This window comes from Tachysurus fulvidraco, chromosome 1 (genome assembly GCF_022655615.1).
Source record: "Tachysurus fulvidraco isolate hzauxx_2018 chromosome 1, HZAU_PFXX_2.0, whole genome shotgun sequence".
NCBI lineage: Eukaryota > Metazoa > Chordata > Actinopteri > Siluriformes > Bagridae > Tachysurus > Tachysurus fulvidraco.
In genome coordinates, this window is record NC_062518.1 from 14,072,823 (window position 1) to 14,092,567 (window position 19,745).

Sequence of the window (19,745 nt, forward strand, 5' to 3'; positions counted from 1 at the left end):
ACTGAACACTTAACTCGTAGTTCTTAGTACTTAACAGATATAATGTGTTAATGGAGAACTACTCATTTGTTCTTATGTAGTGCCTTAGGTAGTTACCACAGGGTAAAAAAGCCACCAGGTTTCTGTTAATTTGTAATCTATCTGAAATGACAAATAGCGTCAAAGATAATAAAGGATAGAAACAAAACCAAGTAATAAATCCTATAATTATAGATCTATAGTTTTCTGGTCTGCCCTTTGGGACACCTCTTGGGCAAAGACTACCTGAAGTCAGAAACCTTTAGTCATAGTCACGACCAGACGCTGGTAATGTTCCATCAGGCAGAGATTTATAGTACATTGCATTTCTGGCATTTAGCAGGCACCCTTATCCAGAGAGACTTACATTTTTATTTCAATTTATACGACCGAGCAATTGAAGGCAACACCTTACCCACTACGCTATCACACACCTTCACTATCTTCCCAGTATATTGGATTCAGTTAAAGTAAAATTAGGATACAGGTCATGTGATTTCTTGGCCATTGCTTAAAAATTCCACAGCTTTTGGTTGCTGTAAAAGTATGCCTTGGTTTATTGTCTATTTGCACTATGAAACATCTTCCAATGAGTTTTGAAACGTTTGGGTGAACCATTGCAGGTAGTATTGGCTATTATACCTCAGGATTCATCTTGCTGCCTTTGTAATCAGTCATACCAATGAATCCAGCTGAACCAGTACCATAAGATGATGTGTTGTTACTTGGGATCATGAGTAGTTCCTTCTCCATACATTTCTCCACCCATAATTCTTATACATGTTGAACAATGGCTTACCTGTCCATAGTGAATTGTTCTACATCTGTAAAGGCTTTTTAAGCTGTTTTTTGCAAACAAAAAATACCTCTGGTGAAGTCTTATCTTATGATTGCTGACTGGTACAGATGCATCTTGGTCTGGCCAAATTTACATTCATGTTCTGTCATCTCACAGTAGTTTTTTGTGGTCCTCTGGATGGTCTGGTTTTCCTGAGCTCACTAGAGTGTTTTTAATGTTTCTAAGAATATAGCACATAGTGTTTTTGCTACATCTATCATGGATGTAAATATTCATACTCCCTTATTGACAGTCACATATGCTCCAATGCATGATATCAAAATTGACTTACCGAAATATTTTTAAACAGAGTACAAGTCGTTGTTCTATGCTGTATAAGGTGCGTATTCGTAACAAAGTAATCATCACTGAACATTTGAAGACTTCTCCAGGAAAGATTTAGTGTTAAGTCTGTAATGAAACCAGGAATGACCCTGACCTGTTAGTTCCTCAGGAGCTCTTGGTTGCACAATTCCACTTCAGTATAAACTGTTGTAGAAAAGACGTTATTTATATTTACATTGTTTAGTGTCCAGTGTCACCCAAATGAGGATGAGGTTCACTTCTAAGTACGAACACAAAGAAACTTAGCTGGACCACCTCCACAAGGATGGCGTTTGTAACGTACAATACAAATCGTAATGCACGTGACAAAATGACAAGACACGACATGACGAACAGTGGCACAAACGGTTGCTGTGATGTTGGACACCATGTTATGGATGGAGGACTAAAATTCAAGGAGCAAGGGCAGGACAAATGGCAATACAGCCATTCCGACGAGTAGTACCTGAAGTAGCCGATGATAAAAATGGCTACCAGCAAGGAGCTGAAGGATACAGCGTAGCCAACAGTGTACATGATGTGCAGTCTCTCAAAAAAGTCCCTCTGCGAGCATTACGAAAGAAGCAAGACAGAGAGGGTATTTGGAGGTATTTTTATAGCACTTGTTCTACACACCTGTCAGAGTTATGTTTAGTTTCATATGAAATTTCTTTAGTTGCTTCAAAAAAACACTTTAAAAATATCTATTAAAACACAAAAAGAATGAGATTTACCTTGCCTCTTTCCTTGCCTGGTGTCAGGAACCACAGACATTCTGAATAGTTTACCCAGGTTCTGTTCTCCAGCGAGAACCAGGTTCCGTTCATGTCACACTTACGGTATGCATAGCCTACAAGAAAACATGGACAAATATAACTTGGCATACAAAAAACGTTTTGTAAATATAAGCGTATTAATTTGGATTAACCAATTTATGCCTAAAGGCAATAATGTCATGTTTTCCAATGAAGCAACTACGAAATTATTACTTCTATATTACAAGGCAGACAGAAATGAAGTATTTAACCATTTGTGAGAGGAAAGCAACATTTGTACCATTGTGATTGAAGTCATAGATGTATCTGGGGCACGGCACTTTGGTGAGGCTCCCTGAAGAACCTTGAGGCCAGCAAATGAGCCCGTCCCATCCAGGGGCGCATACGTCATCTGTACACACGAGTACGCAAATGTCCATGAGAAATATTATACTGTAAGAGCAATGTACATACATCATTCTTTTGGTATCACAAAACGGAAAAAGCTGGACGTAAAGGAAACGTGACTTCCAGGGTTTGTGTTCCATGTTGAAATAATATGAGGTCAGTGATGGCTGGTGGTGATATTAAATGGGATAGTTGGATATAAATTCTTTTTTCCAGAGACAAAACATGTAATTTGCTCTTGTTGTGTTATGTCCATGTTCAGCATTGAATGTCTTCGTCAAGTCTCACTCCACAGTGGTGTTTAATTTGAAGCTCATCTAAGAGTAGACACTCAGAAATGCTGATTTAAAAAAAAACTACAAATTCTTAAAGCTCTGTTTTTCTCTACAATACTAGGGCGACATTTTCATAGAAAGATTTTTTTTCACAAACAGATGTTTCAAAGTAAATGCTTCTGCTCTTGAACACATTGTGCTTGTTAATAAGGAGTTAATATTTGATCTTCAACCACTGTGTAAGGTTCTCAACAACCATCTCAGCCTAAAAGCCAACAGATTCATGACTCGTTGACTCCTGACTCCGGTGCACTGAGAGGAAAAAGGGTTAAAAATCTAATCTCTAATTTAATTTCTATCAAATCATAGACAATGAATTCATGATCATAGATTTTACCGGGGTAGGACTTTATTAATAATGCCATAGCCTTTAATTCCCATGCTGTCCACACTTATGCTATCGGCTACTTATGCTGAGTACAGTATGTTGTCGATTATCAGCCTTTTAACACTGATGGTCATTCAGCACAGTTGTGCAAGATGAACCCAGCAGAGAGAATATCATTAACCATGGATGCATGTAGATTAGCACCCCAATTGCATAAAAAAAAAACACACAACGACCTTCTTTTTCCAGACACTCAAATGTAGGGTAAGAAGGTCACTGTTGTTAACAGGGATTCCTGATATATACAGTAGATAATATCCTTTCCATCTGGCAATATTTGTAATATGATGATAGAATAAATGATAGAAAATGGAGCCTTTTGTTAATGTCTTTTCGCAGAGGCTTCGTGCTGCTAGCCAATTTTCCTTAGGACACAAAAATCGCCTTTGGATTTCATGTGTTTTTCTTAGCCGTCACAGTGCAGACTTCCTTTCCTATTTATTGTGAAGCACTGACTATTTTTTTTTTTTGTTTTAGTTTTGGAATGAGGAAGGAATTTAGGAATGTTTCCATCATGATTTTTTTGCCTCCAAATTTACAGTAGTCTTTGACAGTAATTCTGAACTTGCGCTCCAGTCTACTTGCAAAAAGCTTATACAGTAGGTCGACGAGTTGTCCAGTTTTTTTTATAAGACTAAAATAAGTTATTAATGTTAATCGATTCCTTCGACATTGCTTTTCAAAGCTGGCAGAGAGAGGAGGGAAAAGGCTTAGCGTATTCTTCATTAATTGACAGGATAAGAGAGATGTCCTCGAATGCTTTGATGAGAGACCACATTAGATTATATGGTGCAGGTTTAATTAAATGTGAAGCTTCAGGATTCTACGTTTGTGCTTTTCTAATGATGCCTTCTATTTTAAATAACTTATACAACAGGTCTGTCTGACTGGCATTCCACAGTGCATCTGATATCTTGACTTACAGTATCACCACAGAACAGTCCAATCGGATCATATATAGTAACAGCACGGCTTGGGAAGTTCTGGCTGTAACCTGAATGATGAGTTTATTTTAATGAGATCGTTCTAAGGCGTTATTGTTTCTATAGTAACGAGTCATACGAGTCAAGGACTTATAAGGTAGAAGATGTTGAGTGTAATTTAAAACTAATAATAAACAGATTTTGAAAAGGTGTTGTGTTGTTTAACCCTTTCTACCAGTACAATGGTGTTCCACTATGCTCCTGAATTATTTTCTGCCCGCAAGTCAGGACCCCCAAAGAATTAAGCCGTGTAGAACTCATCATTGTTGATATGGTGACTTCTTTTTATTAGACCTTTATTTAAAATGAAATTCTAGACTCTAGAAGATTTTCGCTTATGATCGTGATCGTTTTTAATCGTTTATTGCAATTGAGTGAGAATTACATGAGTAAGGACAGAAACTAACTTCTTTTAAACGTTCGACGACATTCTGTCAAATTATACTATAAACCATTAAAATAGGGAACAATTTATATATTTATAAATAAAACATTGTAATCATTGTCAAAGCAATGTGGTAGAAATGGAAACTTTCCATATTTGTCTGTTCTATGAAAATAATCAGAATCTTCACTGATTCTTTTTTTTTTTCAGATATTCAACAAGATTCATTTATGCTCACTAACTTTCTATATGACTATTTTTTGACTTATCTGATTTTGCATGTTCATCTATTTTTACATCTGATTTTCCATGATTCGTGAATCATATCTGAGTTACCACAGTCTGCTCTTCCATGGTATATTATTTCACATCTGATTTCCTACACGATTATTTTATTTTTGTTTATTACGTTACACATGGTGCATGTTTTCCCCATCTGATGGTTCACATGACTCATTTTTCAGATCTGACCTTCAATGTGAACTTTCCACATGATTTATTCATTCTCCCATCCGATGTTCCACAATTAATTTTGCCATATCGTATTTTCCACATGACTCATTTTTACCGCATCTGATTTTCCATGATTACTTTTTTTATGCCTGATTTTTCCACATGATTCATCTGTTTCGGAATCTGATTTTACACATAATTCATTTTTCACATTTTTTTTAATTGACATTTTCCATGATGCATTTATCAAATCTGATTTTTCCAGTCCACTCTTCCATGGTATTGTTCATCTTTTACATTTCTACATGATTGTTTTATCTTCAGATATTTCATTCTACATGCAAATCTTTTCCATTTTCCCCATATCATATTTTCCACATGATGCATTTTTCCCCATATGAATCATTTTTCACATCTGATTTCCTCTGATTTATTTTCTACGGTGTATTCTTTTCGACATAAATGCATCCCTTTCTGATTTTCCACATGATTACACATGATGTTCTTTTTAACACGTGCTTTTCTCACAAGAATATTTATTTTTCGCATGTGATCAGGTTATTCGCACATTTACAGGAGAAATGCATTTGTTCATATTGGTTGTTTATTATTAGAGTCAGAGGTTTGTAATGAACTGCAGCTAATGTAACCCATGATGTATATAGTTCTGTATACATGAGCATTTTGTCATAATCCTGCTGTTCTGAAAACCGAACACTGACTTTGACACAAACAGCGTTATTAAACCTGTGCTTTATTAGAAAAAGAAGATTCCTGTTCATTTTTGCTGAGTCTCCTAATACACATAAATTCTGCATGTTACATCAAGTCCCTATGTAATGGGACAACTGGGAAATTTATCTCCACAGCATTAGCTGTAGTTAATTATCTGATATTGTCTTAACCTGTCTGAGAGTTTTTTAAATCTTAAGCTTCTTTCTATTCCTAATGAAATGCTGGGCTCATTTAACCACGAAGGTTGTGATTGTGGCTGATAACAATCTATTGAATTGCAAACACAACGCCTGTTCTGTTCCTATCTGGGTGGGTAAATGAGCCCAGGATGTATATGTGACATACATTACAGCACTAGTTCCGCTTAGCGTCAATGTCCGTTGTGAAATTCTTTCTTTGTACAGTATGTCCCAACTTGTCCCAAGTAGGCGAAGGGTCAGCAATAATACGCTCAGCCATAATAGGGCTAAGGGTCTTGCTCAAGGGCCCAACAGTATCTTCCAGTTTCAGTGGAATCTACAATTCAGGACATGCCGTTTTTTTTGTTTTGTTTTTTTGCAGCTTTTGTCAATGTTCTGTTTTGTAGTGTTTATTATATAGTTATTAATTTGGGACCAGATCTCTCTGGCACTTGACTGACAATGGGATGAGTTCAAAACACACCTGCGTCATCCAGACATAACTGAACTGTGAAATATGTGTTTGAGGAACGTAGCTTGTTGATTGCAAACCACTCTGCTTGCTGTGATGCTACAGTATGCTGAGAAACACAGTGATGGTGAGAGAAGAGAGAATAACATAGAAAATAGAGATACTGCGATAAATTGTGCAGTGGTTTGAAATGCCTCAACAAGAGCATAGTGTTGCTGGGACTAATGCTGATAATCAAATGCAAAAATTGCTTGTCATTTTCTATGTGATGGACCAAAGAAGAATTCACACTCTCATGAAGTCCATGTGTCCGTGAAGGTTATATAACTGGATCGAGTCATAGAAATGGCCGAGTCACAGAGTCATAGAAATTTCTGGATTTTGTCTAAGCATTTTATCTAAGAGACTGTGGAACAAAAAAAATAATAAAACAGACAGGGATTTACAGTAATTTTATTAAGTTTATTCGCTCTTATTTATGTCACGTAGGTTGCCAATTTAAAGTAGTTGATGTTTTTCTTCTTTTTTTTTACCCGGTCCACCCCTGTTGACTGAATTCCCATTTTACCTTCCTATCAAAATAACACTACAGCGAATGTAAAAAAAAAAAAAAAAAAGACGACGACTTCTGAAAAAGAACAAAGTCAGCATTGACTACCTTCAGGATCATGTTCTGAAATGTTCTGGAGACACTGCAGTTTGATGTCATAGAGCAGAAGAACTTGTTCTTGTGCAGTGAGTCCCACTTCAGGATCCACCACCTGTGGATAAAGGTAAAGAGTCAGGCCCATGCAAGGCAGCTCCAGAATTCTTGTCATTATTCGCTTCAAATAAATTTAAGTCTGAAAGACTTCACTTAAATCCTACTTACACATGTCTTCTATTTGTGAATAGAATTTTCCCTTAAAAATGTACAAAATAAAATAACATTTTTAAGAATGCAAACTTTATTCTTTCACAATTACGTTTTTTTTTAAAGATATAAATATTTACTTGGGCAAATGTCTGTTCCAAACAATTTGGGTTAACAATGAACAAATAAAGCCTCTTAATGTTGATAAAAATGTGGGGTTTTTCCAATCAAATGCCCTCCATCTCAACAAGTTGAATCCTCAGAGTACCTACTTTCACTCTCATCTGCCCCAAAACATCATCATCATCATCATCATCATCATCATCATCATCATTAAGCAAACACTAATTCTTGATTAGACTGACGAGAAACTATCAGAGCTTCTTGAATGCCTTGATGATCACACAGCAGTCACCCAGTCAGCAGCTGCACAGAATGCTTTAAAGGACTGACACTGAACATGTACCAGCTTATTGGATTCAAGCAGCGACATTATGTTTCTGTCTCATTTTGCAGGGATGTGAAATTTATTACCCAGAAAATAATATTTATCATCCTAAACGCTTGGAAAGATCAGGCTATCATGCGCAAAATGTGTATTAATGAGTTTTCACATGGATGCAGAATACAAACAAAATTGAAATCACTTGAAATAAAACCTCATTTATATAATTAATTTTCTTTTCTTTCTTTTTTTTTTGTATATTTGATTTTTTTTACTCAATAACATGCTCAATACTCGCCACGTCTTTATTATTAAGACGTTTTAGTGTCCATCATTATCTTAATCATGGCATGATTTAATCAAATCAGTAATTCTTCAGTATTTGGAGTTGTATCTTAACTTTTTTCCACAAAAAATATTATTATTGTTCTACAATTGGTATTGCGTTAATTAGTCATACCGATGCGTCATGAATATTTAAGGTTTTTGTTTATTAGACTCCAAAGTCTTAACTGCAATCACGCAAATGATTAGGAAATAAAGGGTTATATTTGGATAGGAGGATTTAAAAAAGCATTTCTTTTTATTCACAAACATACTGAGTTATTTATTAGCTAAAGAGATTCGGGTGCTCACCTGCGCCTTGGCCAAACTCCAAAGCAGAACTTGTACACACAGAGCCTTCTGCATGATCCAAATGGTATGGCGAAGAAAAACAAAATCTCAGAGTCCGCTCACATCCAAGTTGTTTTACTTCGTTATGCGAATTAAATGCATCCAGTGTGTGACTGATTTAAACAGCTGAATGCGTTTATCTCTCGTGGTTTAACGGAGGCGCAAAATACAGTCTGATCACGCGTAAAACCTTCTCCAGAGTGAGATACTACAGGATGACGACGCGAGTTTATAGAGCAAGTGACCAGCTTTCCATGGTGATGGGGAGGAAAAATGCTGAAGAAAACAACGAACACTTTTTTTCCACATTGTCCCTCATCCTTGTCTCGTCATTCAGGCGAGTAAAAAGAAAAAAGAACAGCTCCATTTACACCATCCAAGGATGTACATTCACCATTGCGTAAGGTGGCATCAAGAGAAAAAGAGGAAGATGAATGAATAAAGAGAGATAATGGCAGTTGGTCTGATGGTGGTGGTGGTGGTGCTGGTGGTGGTGGAGCGAAGAAAGAGATAAAGTCGATAAGAGATTTTGAGAGTGCGCACTGATTTTTCTTTCTTTTTTCTTTTCTTTTTTTTTTGGACATTGTATCTTGCTCCTCTGAGTGTTCCACGTTCACATAAAAGAGGCAGTAATCATACACTCTTGAAAAAAACAAGCCCTGGGGATAATTTCATAACTACTCAATTTCCACGGATCACTAAATCTCATGTTCTCTGAGCTGATTCAAAACTTTAAATTGGATGCAATGCTGACTGATCTTAGAAGAAAAACAAGTAATCATGCTGTTTACAAAAATATAGATTATTGGCTCAAGTTTTACACTAACACATTTGGCAGACAGATTTATCCCATCACAAGATGTAAGCCTTAATTCCGTAATTAAATTCAATCACATAGTCAGCCTGTTTAAGGTCTCAAGGTAACAAGAACAGAATTTTTATCACCGTTAATCTTTTGAATAGAATAAAATCAAAATCTTTGAAAAAAGGCAATACTATTATAAGACTAAATCTGCCTATCAGAAATGGTGGAAGATACATTTCTAACATCTTTGGTACAGAGATACTGCAATTCTGCACCCTTTGAGCCTGAGGTACAGAGTGTACAGGGTCTATACATACACACACAATGTACCCAGAATGGCTGACATTTTGATGATTGCACCTAGTGACAAACTTTATCTTTTTATGAGTATAAAACTGAGCTCTTCTCTTCTTTGACGTCAACCACATTTAGAGCCGCAGTCCAATCTGAAGTGATCATGAACGACAACAAGGACACAACCGTCATATATTTGAGGTTCGTCTAAAATGAAAGATTCTGGAGGGAAAAAACTCATTTAAACTATCCTTGAAGAGGCAAAGTCGAAATGAAGCCATAGAAGCAAGTTAAAGATAAGTTAATAGAGTTTTTTGGCACTAAGGTGCAAAATTACGTCACAGAAGTTGGACCTTTCTGTAAGATGTTGCATTATTAGTGTGGAAACTATCGCACCACCCAAGTGCTACCTAGTCAAGATCCTCTCTCTTATCAAGACAGAAGGAATCTCCAGTGAGACCCATGAAAGTGACCCAGTGAAGATCTTTTTTTTTTGGTGTGATCAGACCAAGATTGGTGCAAACCTGACACCTATCATACTACACCTTCGATACTTTATATTTCCTACACTGCAATATGGTGATGGTCGCACCATGCCCTGCGGATATGTTTTATTTTCAGAACCGGCCAAAATTGAAAAGAGCATGAATGGAGTAAAATACAGGGAGATATTATGAGAAAACCTGTGTCATTCTGTTATTTTCTAGCAGTGTTAGCAAAGTTAGTGAAACAAGTGTTACGTCCTTTTCTATTTTTGTTTTCTGTTTTGGGGAGGTGTTTGTGTTTCTGTGCAGGATAAACCCTGATTGGTTTACCTGGTGCCACGCCCTGCTGGTCAGCTGACTCCCTGCAGCGTATAAAAGCCTCCACCACCTCGGCCTGTTTAGCTTTTTTGGCTCATTTACTTGTTTGCTGTTAGCCAATATCGTGAGAGTTGTTCGTTGTATTTGTATTCTTAGCATTCCTGTTAATACTGACTCCTGCCTGTTTCTTTTTTTACTTTGATTTTGGATTGCCCTTGTTTGGACTGTTTAGTAGGGAAGTTAAAGGGTACAATAATTAGCTGTTCTGTTTGTTATTTTGGCCTTGTTGGCTCCTGAAGACATACCCCCGCTTGTACACTTGTTTTTCTCATTAAAATATTGTTCTTTCAGTTACCTCTGTTTTGTATATTTCGCCTTCACCTCTAGACGGGGCGTAACACAAGACCAAAGCAATGCAGGAATGGTGAACATAAGAACATAAACATAGAACAAAGGTTATTATAAAGAATAATATAAAGATTAATATAATATAAAATTCAAGATTAATATTAGATATATTTAAATGTGTATGTATTTATCCACAATGAGCATGTCTGTGGTGACCCAGATGACTGTGGGGAGGAAAAACTCCCTTAGATGGTAAAGGAAGAAACCTTGAGAGGAACCAGACTCTAAAGGGAACCCATCTTCATATGGGTGATACAGGAGGGTGTGATTATAAATATACAGAGAACTGTTCTGAAGAAGCTGAATATCTCAGGATCTCAGTAGCAATGAGTCAATATTTGTCTAGTTTTCATGGAGTTTATACACCACGTGGACAGGCCACCTTACAAAGTAATGTGTTCATCATGTACAAACCCATTCAACACATAAGCAGGGTAGACTTTAACTTTTTTTTTTTTGGTAAAGCTTTAATTGGATGCACAGCTTGTTCTATTGTATAAGAAAAGGTAAAACAGGTCAACACACAATTACAGGAGAAAAAGAGTTTCCTGGGAGACTATTTAAAATTCCCTTTCCTTAGGGCTGGTGTGTGTGTGTGTGTGTGTGTGTGTGTGTGTGTGTGTGTGTGTGTGTGTGTGTGTGTGTGTGTGTGTGTGTGTGTGTGTGTGTGTGTGAGTATGATTTGACTTCTTGCTGATAAGAAGACCTTTTGAATGTCATAATTTCTTGATGGTGTCCGTGTGTTCCGCAAGATTGCTTGTGGAAGAATTTTAATTCGATTTGCTTTGATTCACCTTTGCTGCCAGTATCATCATTTAAATGGTATCTATAAAGTGATGGGATTTTTAGAAAAGAAAAAAAAACAATGAGTCAAAATGTATGACTCATTATTAACTGACGCATATTTTCTATTTGCCAAGTAGTTCATGGAGTTCACAAACTGAAAATATTTTCATGAATCATATTTGTCCAAATAAAATATTCTATTTGTTATTTTTTTTCCCCCTGGAGCTAAAAGACTGGACTAATATAACAATGCTGCAGTGTGTTTATTTAGCTGCTTAAATTATAGACTTAGTATACAATTATTCATCTTAAAACAAGGTAAGCTTCTGACATATCCTGGGACCCCAGGGATTTCTTTCTTTTTTCTTCTTCTTCTTCTTCTTCTTCTTCTTTTTTTTTTTTTGCTACTGGCTTAGTTTTCCTTATGACTTAAAATAAAATGAATCCCATAATAATAACAACAACAATAATAATAATAACAACAACAACAACAACAACAACAACAACAACAATAATAATAATACTAGCACAGCTGCTGCAGTGAGATGGAAATAAGTCTGTTATTTTAGTCTCAGTATATGGGTGACACTTTCTACAGAAGGTCTGTAAAGCTCTTAAAGAGTTTCTAAAAGGAAGAGACCTCAATCCATGACTTTATTTTGAAGTTGCATCAGTCGAAGCAGGTTTGACTCCATAGTACTACAGGACAGTACTAAGTCCTTTTTAACGATCAAATAGACCACAATAACATGGTAAATTAAATGATCTGTCTTTTTTATTTGCACTTTAGGAGCTTTTTCTGTAGATAGATAGATAGATAGATAGATAGATAGATAGATAGATAGATAGATAGATAGATAGATAGATAGATAGATAGATAGATAGATAGATAGATAGATAGATAGTTGGATAGGTGGATAGGTGGATGGATGGATGGATGGATAGATAGATAAACCATGTATTATAGTGTGGTGCTTATGACTTTGTTAAAAAATTTCATACTGTACTTATTCGTCTGTGAACATCATTAAGGAAAGTCACAAATATTGAAATGAATCATTTTGATTTTCAAGGATTTGAAGCTTTATGGCCACAATGACATCCCAGATATTAAAGATATTTTAAATAGAACATACTTTAGCAGCGACTGCTTGACTGCTTTCTAAATGACTCAGTGGTGCCAAAAAAAAAAAAGAGCAGGTCAAAGATTTAGACCAAGGACGTGCAAACACAAGCTCGCGCACATTTAACCTTTACGAGAGAAAAAGGCGGTAGAGCTTTAAAGAAAAAGGAAGTCTGAGTATAATTGCACATGCTGAGTGGAAAATGGAGCGCTCCTGTGCTGCTTTTTACGTACCCTTTTCAGTCATTTACAATTAAGCACCTGTCAGGCAAACATACAAACATTTCATGTGTTTTTTTTCTACTATATCATACTGTTCCCTCTTCACCTATCCAGGCATTTCCTACAGTATAAAAGTTATTATGAAGTATTCTTACATCTACGAGATTCAGACAAGATGAAAAACATTTATCTATCTATCCTTTTTGTGGACCGCTTGTCCTACACAGATTCCCATCCTCAGGGAACATCCTGGATGGGGTGCCAACCCCTTGCAGGGCACAACTGCACACATACTCACACCACAGCATTTTAGTCAAATTTACACCGCATATTTTTGTACTGAGAGGAAACCAGAGGAAACCTCTGACACTGATGGAAAACTCAGGATGGAGACAGGAATCATACCCCTAACCCCAGAGGTGCAAGCAAACATAACCCCTAAACCACCATACCTCCTTGGTAAACACATCATGTTGCTTAAATAAACTTGCGCAGACTTTTTGAACATCCACCTGTTTGCATGACATTTAAGAGATGCTTGTGTTCAGTAAGATATTTTTGCTTCTTTCATTTTCGATCCAGTTTCACATCTCATACTGTAGTTATAGTCTTTGCATATGCATACCGGGCCGTCCTTACATGTCCTTGTGGAGGCAGATATAGAAAATCCGTTTTAAGGGGCTGAAATTCTTATGAAGTTTTGGCTTCATCATGTTGGGTCGAGATCCCCAATATACAGTAGTTCACCAGCAGAATGAGACCATCATTAAATATGGATTAATTTGACCTAAACAGGATAAATTCTATCTAATCTCAGTGAATATTTAACTACCCCATCTAACCTAATCTTTCTTTTATGGAAAAAAAAGTTTTTAAGTACATTAAAACACCCTCCAAACTCCAAAAGTAGTACAAGAATGGCCATAACAAGCAAAATTGGAGATAATATGAAAAAAGAAAATTAAAACTCAAGAGTTCAAAAGAAAGCAGATATTAACTGCTTATCCTCTCCCTCTTCTCTCCACTCCTCTCCTCTCTTCTCTTATCCCTATCCTCTCCTCTCTTCTCCCTCTCCCTCTCCTCTCCTCTCCTCTCCTCTCCTCTCCTCTCCTCTCCTCTCCTCTCCTCTCCTCTCCTCTCCTCTCCTCTCCACTCCTCTCCACTCCTCTCTCCTCGCCTCTCCTCTCCTCTCCTCTCCTCTCCTCTCCACTCCTCTCCTCTCCTCTCCTCTCCTCTCCTCTCCTCTCCTCTCCTCTCCTCTCCTCTCCACTCCTCTCCTCTCCTCTCCACTCCTCTCCTCTCCTCTCCTCTCCTCTCCTCTCCTCTCCTCTCCTCTCCTCTCCTCTCCACTCCTCTCCTCTCTTCTCTTATCCCTATCCTCTCCTCTCTTCTCCCTCTTCCTCTCCCTCTCCTCTCCTCTCCTCTCCTCTCCTCTCCTCTCCTCTCCTCTCCTCTCCTCTCCTCTCCCTCTCCTCTCCACTCCTCTCCTCTCTTCTCTTATCCCTCTCCTCTCCTCTCCTCTCCTCTCCTCTCCTCTCCACTCCTCTCCTCTCTTCTCTTATCCCTCTCCTCTCCTCTCCTTCTTCCTCTCCCTCTCCTCTCCTCTCCACTCCTCTCCTCTCCTCTCCTCTCCTCTCCTCTCCTCTCCTCTCCTCTCCTCTCCTCTCCACTCCTCTCCTCTCTTCTCTTATCCCTCTCCTCTCTTCTCCCTCTCCCTCTCCTCTCCCTCTTCCTCTCCTCTCCTCTCTTCTCCCTCTCCTCTCCTCTCTTCTCCCTCTCCCTCTCCTCTCCTCTCCTCTCCTCTCCACTCCTCTCTCCTCTCCTCTCCTCTCCTCTCCTCTCCTCTCCTCTCCTCTCCTCTCCTCTCCTCTCCTCTCCTCTCCTCTCCACTCCTCTCCTCTCCTCTCCCTCTTCCTCTCCCTCTCCTCTCCCTCTCCTCTCCTCTCCTCTCCTCTCCTCTCCCTCTCCTCTCCTCTCCATCTTCCTCTGCTCTCCTTTTGGACATAAATATGTTCATCAGTGGAGATTGTGATTTGCTTTCTCCTGACAGTACACTGCTTCATTGCTAAAACATTTAGTGTCCATCAGAGCTGATTCAGAGAGCCGTCTTGGAGATGGAGTGTTCTTTGTAAATTTAGCCTGGGCGAATCACTCCAGTCTCGCTTCACAGATCTTGTACACGATGAGTGCCACTCCCATCTTTTTCCTTACTTCTTTGTTCATGACCCAGTCTTGCTGAGAGATTCGAGAAATTCCAAGCGACCAGAACAACATCCTAATTTCCATGATGTGGATCTCTATCACATTGTTTGTCCTTACAGCACCACAGGGCAAGCGATGATAAGGTTTTAAAAGCCTTTGGCTTTAATTTGGATTGGAATCCACTGTGGACTTGATATCATTTCATCCATGCTGCATTGTGACAAGCTTGGGTGTCTGGCAGGGTTTTACACACTGAGGTGATGAGGGACACAATGCATTTAAATTTAGTTAAATTGGTTCAATTTAAGTAGTATTGTTCATCTCCTGGTCATTGATGTCTATGACAACAAAAGTTTGTGCAAAAGATGAACAATGGGGTGAAATGGTGGAGCCTTGGTGGATGTGGACGGTGTTGTCGAAGGGCAAAATTGTCCGGGCATCGAATTGCACTTCTAACACTTCTAAGTCAAGTCAAGAAGCTTTTATTGTCATTTCAACCATGTATAGCTGACACAGTACACAGTGAAATAAAACAATGTTTCAATGGTGCTACAGAAAATGATATAAAGCTACAAAAGAACAGCAAAGATTTTAAGGACTATAAGTCCCAGCCACATAAAGTTCATTGTGTGAAACCTACTGTAGTGCAAACAGAGTGAAACAAAAGACAGTGCAAGCAGACAAGACAAAACACTACAGTACAAGACAGACACACAGAATAGTGCTGACCAGTGTGCATACTGTATATTATAAAGTACATTGTGCAAAACTAGAGAAATCGTAAACAGACAGGGTTCAAATAAACATATGCATACTTATGTAATAACAGCAGTTTGATGAGGTATTGAAATGTGATGTGCAAAACAGCAACTGAGTGAGTAATTGATTTGAAGAGTCCAATGTAGATCACACAGTGGTGTGTGTGTGTGTGTGTGTGTGTGTGTGTGTGTGTGTGTGTGTGTGTGTGTGTGTGTGTGTGTGTGTGTGTGTGTGTGTGTGTGTGTGTGTGTGTATTGTATGTATGTTCGGAATAGTTCAGTTCTGTTTGTTGAGGAGTCTGATGGATTGAGGGAAGAAACTAGTGTACAGTTTGGTTATGAGGACCTGAATTCTATGGTACCTTTTTCAAGATGGTTGATAGGGTAAAGAGAGTGTGTGAGTGGTGTGTGGGCTCACCTATAATGCTGTTGGCTTTGCGAATGCATCCTGTTGTGATGAATGTCTGTGATGGAGGGAAGAGAGATGCAAATGATCTCAGCTGTCTTCACTCTCCACTGCAGGGTCTTGTCAGTTTGCAAACCAGACAGTGTTTCATTTTCTCAGGATGCTCTCGATGCTCCTCTATAAAACGTGGTTAGGATGGGTGGTTTGAGATGTGCTTTCCTCAGGCTTCATAGAAAATCAAAGAGCTGCTGGGTTTTCTTAGTGATGGAGCTGGTGTTAAGTGACCAGGTGAAGTTCTCCACCAGATAAACGCCGTGAAATTTGGTGCTCTCGATGATCTCCACGGAAGATGCTTCAATGTTCATTGGGGAGTGGTCGCTCTGTGCTCTCCTGAAGTCAACAACCATCTCTTTTGTTTTGTCAATGTTCAGATACAGGTTGTTGGCTCGACATCAGACTGTTAGCTGTTGCACCTCTTCTCTGTATGTTGACTCATTGTTCTTGCTGATGAGACCCACCACGGTGGTATCATAAGTGAACTTGATGATGTGGTTAGAGCTGTGCATTGCTACACAGTCGTGAGTCAGAAGAGTGAACCTCGAACCGAGTGTAGAATCTGGTAAGGAGGCATCAATTTCACAGGCAGGTGAAGTTGTCCTGTACTGTAGTTCTTGATCACCTGGATGTCCTGCCACATGGACCGGGTGTCTCTGCTCTCCAGGAAGTTTGATGGCTCGGGACAGTTTGGCCAACAAACTTATTTCATCATTATGTATGTTTGTTCATATCATGTGGTTTTACCAGAAATGTTGTCCTGTTACAAAAACTTTGTAATCTAACCTCATTTACCCTTTCACTTGCCCCCCCCCCTTTTATTTATTTACTGCAACTTGTCTGTAGCATTATAGTGAAAGTTTGACTATTCTATGAAACCTCGCTCCTTTTACCTTGCATTGTGTCCTTCATTGATCTGGCTGAACTTTGTAAATCTCTTTAAATTACTTTGTAAATAATCCTTTCCTGTTCATGCAATGCATGCCTTGATTATAGGGCACCTTCTCCTTCTTCACTTTGCCATGCCAATATTCAGACCATTAAACTGGAGCTGGGGTTCAACATGATTTCTCGAACCTCCTAAGTTCTAAGTCCTATAGTATATTTGTATCTTTTTATGACAGGTTGAAGTATATTTAGTATATAGTAATTTAGTATCTTTTTATGAAGTGCACAGTGGCTTAGTAGTTAGCACGTTTGCCTCACACCTCCAGGGTTGGGGGTTCGATTCCCGCTTCCGCCTTGTGTGTGGAGTCTGCATGTTCTCCCCGTGCCTCGGGGGTTTCCTCTGGGTACTCCGGTTTCCTCCCGGTTCAAAGACATGCATGGTAGATTGATTGGCATCTCTGGAAATTGTGATTGTGTGAGTGAATGAGAGTGTGTGTGCCCGGCGATGGGTTGGCACTCCATCCAGGGTGTATCCTGCCTTGATGCCCGATGACGCCTGAGTGAACCGAGAATAGTTCAGATAAGCGGTAGAAAATGAATGAATGAATGAATGAGTATCTTTTTATGTATAGATTCTGTATTGGCTGTAAATGTGTTGGAGTATGGGATGGGGCCATACAACTTGACCTTTGTTGTATTTGTAGTGTCAATTTACCTAATCACATGATTTGATGTTAGAATATTCTCGAAGACCTTTTTGGTGCATATATGGTTCATATTTTCATTAAGTATTTGGATGTGGATACATGTCTTCTTCCCTGAGCAAGGTTTAGCTTTAGCATTTAAAAGAAAAAGAGGAATTCTCGTTGATATAGATATCTGCCCTTGTTGTCTTGCTTATATGCAGCATAAGCTTACTCTCTGTGAATCACTGTCAATTTAAACAGGCCCCTGATGATCATTGTAATTGATGAGTTGAATAATTAATGTTTTTGAATGCTGTTTTGTTGTCCTAGAGGATTAAAGTCTGATTCCATCTTTATGATCGTGGCAATGTTTATGGCTTATGACTCTATTGTTGCTCTGAACAACTCAAACATTTCAGCATTGCATGAATCTTAGAGGCAGAAATGTATGAATGCTAAAAGGAAAAGGTTGCATGTACAAAATTAAAGCAGAACTGCACAGATCATCAAGTCCCAAATTCTTTTTATAAAATCTGGTCAATTTATAATTGACTCAGCATGTGCTTTGTCCAATATTTACTTAGCTGTATAGTTGGAAGCTATTCATATTGTGCTTGTTTTCAACTCCCATTTCTTTTCCGTTTGTTTTGTGTTGGGTGTAGAAATCTACAAGAATAAAGAATTCACATACTGTACTGTACTGTACCTGTAATGAGGATGGGTTCCCTTCTGAGGCTGGTTCCTCTCAGGGTTTCTTCTCAGGGAGTTTTTCCTTGCCGCCGTCACCTCCGGCTTGCTCATTAGGGATAGGGATAGATATATAGTGTTTTAAATTTTAAGTTAATATTTTTAAATGAATTTTAAACTTTGATTGTATACAGTAATACCTCGAGATACGAGTTTGATTCGTTCCGTGACCTTGCTCGTATCTCAATGGTACATTTGAGCATCACAAGTGCTCGGCATGGCATCACAGTGAATTATACATAGATATGTGTGTGAATTATACATAGATATAAATGCATATTAAAAAGAGCTTTAAAATTCATTTAATTCTGGTTTCAATTAAAGTGGTAATATAATTGCATGCCATTAAGCTGAACTAAGCTCCTCAGAGTAGTGGCAAACCTCCCTCATTATTAGCAGAGAAGGTCAGTCCTACTGCTTGGCAATTCACCAACTCCCATATTTTTATGTATAAAATTTTAGGAATAGAAAAATTTAAATCCAAAATGCAAACCCTTATATGTGAAATATCATTTTACATAAATCATGCAATCAATCAATCATTTACCTTTGTCTCCAAAGTGGATATAAAGACAATTTTATTTTTCCTCTGTCTGTATATTTATGCTTTCAGCTTTTTCAGTTTTATGCTTCATTGCTTCAAACTGTAGTGTCCAGTGTTATCTCTGTGCAACACATGTCTAGCTGGTGTCTCTTAAACCACAAAATTCACTACACCTTGTTGAATTATGTTCCAAAACAAAGTACCCAAATATTGCAGGAGCCAATAGTAAGATGAGTTCCTAAAAACAAGAAGAACTATGAGCGAACTATTCCAGAGCTACAGCTAAACACACAACCTAGAGAAAGTGACTAGATGTGTTTCTAACTCTAGGCACAAAGCAGTCACATAGTGTAATAATTATCATTTTGGACAACTTTCAGATTTCACCATCTGTCAATGGATGCAACTTTGAGGTAATCCTGACAACTAACTGTCCTTCTAGCCTCATTAACTTCCACATGTTTTTACTTTAAACAGCAGATGGAACCAGCCATTTTTTATCCACAGATGCCACTTGTTCAGTCTCTTGTTGGGAGTTTGGGCTAAATAATGAATTAATTAAATGCAATAGTCTTTAACCTGTCTAGTTACCCAAATATATATTCCAATCACACATGAGCCAAATGAGCAAAGAGTCATACAAATCTGGACTGTTTTCCCATACTCCTACTTCTCATGCTAATGTTATAGATATTATAGACACCATCTGGAAGGCACTTCACCCTCTCATGTTCTTGAATTTACAGGCAATACCAGCATTTTGTCAAGTTATA

The 19,745-nt window shown here is 38.2% G+C and overlaps 1 protein-coding gene across 1 annotated transcript in view; it reads right to left on the reverse strand.

Annotated features, from left to right (window-relative positions):
* Positions 1 to 8,804, reverse strand: part of pth2rb (parathyroid hormone 2 receptor b) — a 28,235-nt gene extending 19,431 nt beyond the window's left edge. Inside the window, exons 1-5 of the mRNA XM_027168573.2 lie at positions 8,208 to 8,804; positions 6,932 to 7,034; positions 2,237 to 2,347; positions 1,915 to 2,030; positions 1,647 to 1,744 (exon numbers count right to left, since the gene is read on the reverse strand). Of these exons, the coding sequence (XP_027024374.1) occupies positions 1,647 to 1,744; positions 1,915 to 2,030; positions 2,237 to 2,347; positions 6,932 to 7,034; positions 8,208 to 8,261 (482 nt within the window). The 5' untranslated portion in view covers positions 8,262 to 8,804. The remainder of the gene's footprint in view (positions 1 to 1,646; positions 1,745 to 1,914; positions 2,031 to 2,236; positions 2,348 to 6,931; positions 7,035 to 8,207) is intronic.
* Positions 8,805 to 19,745: the final 10,941 nt, after the last annotated feature.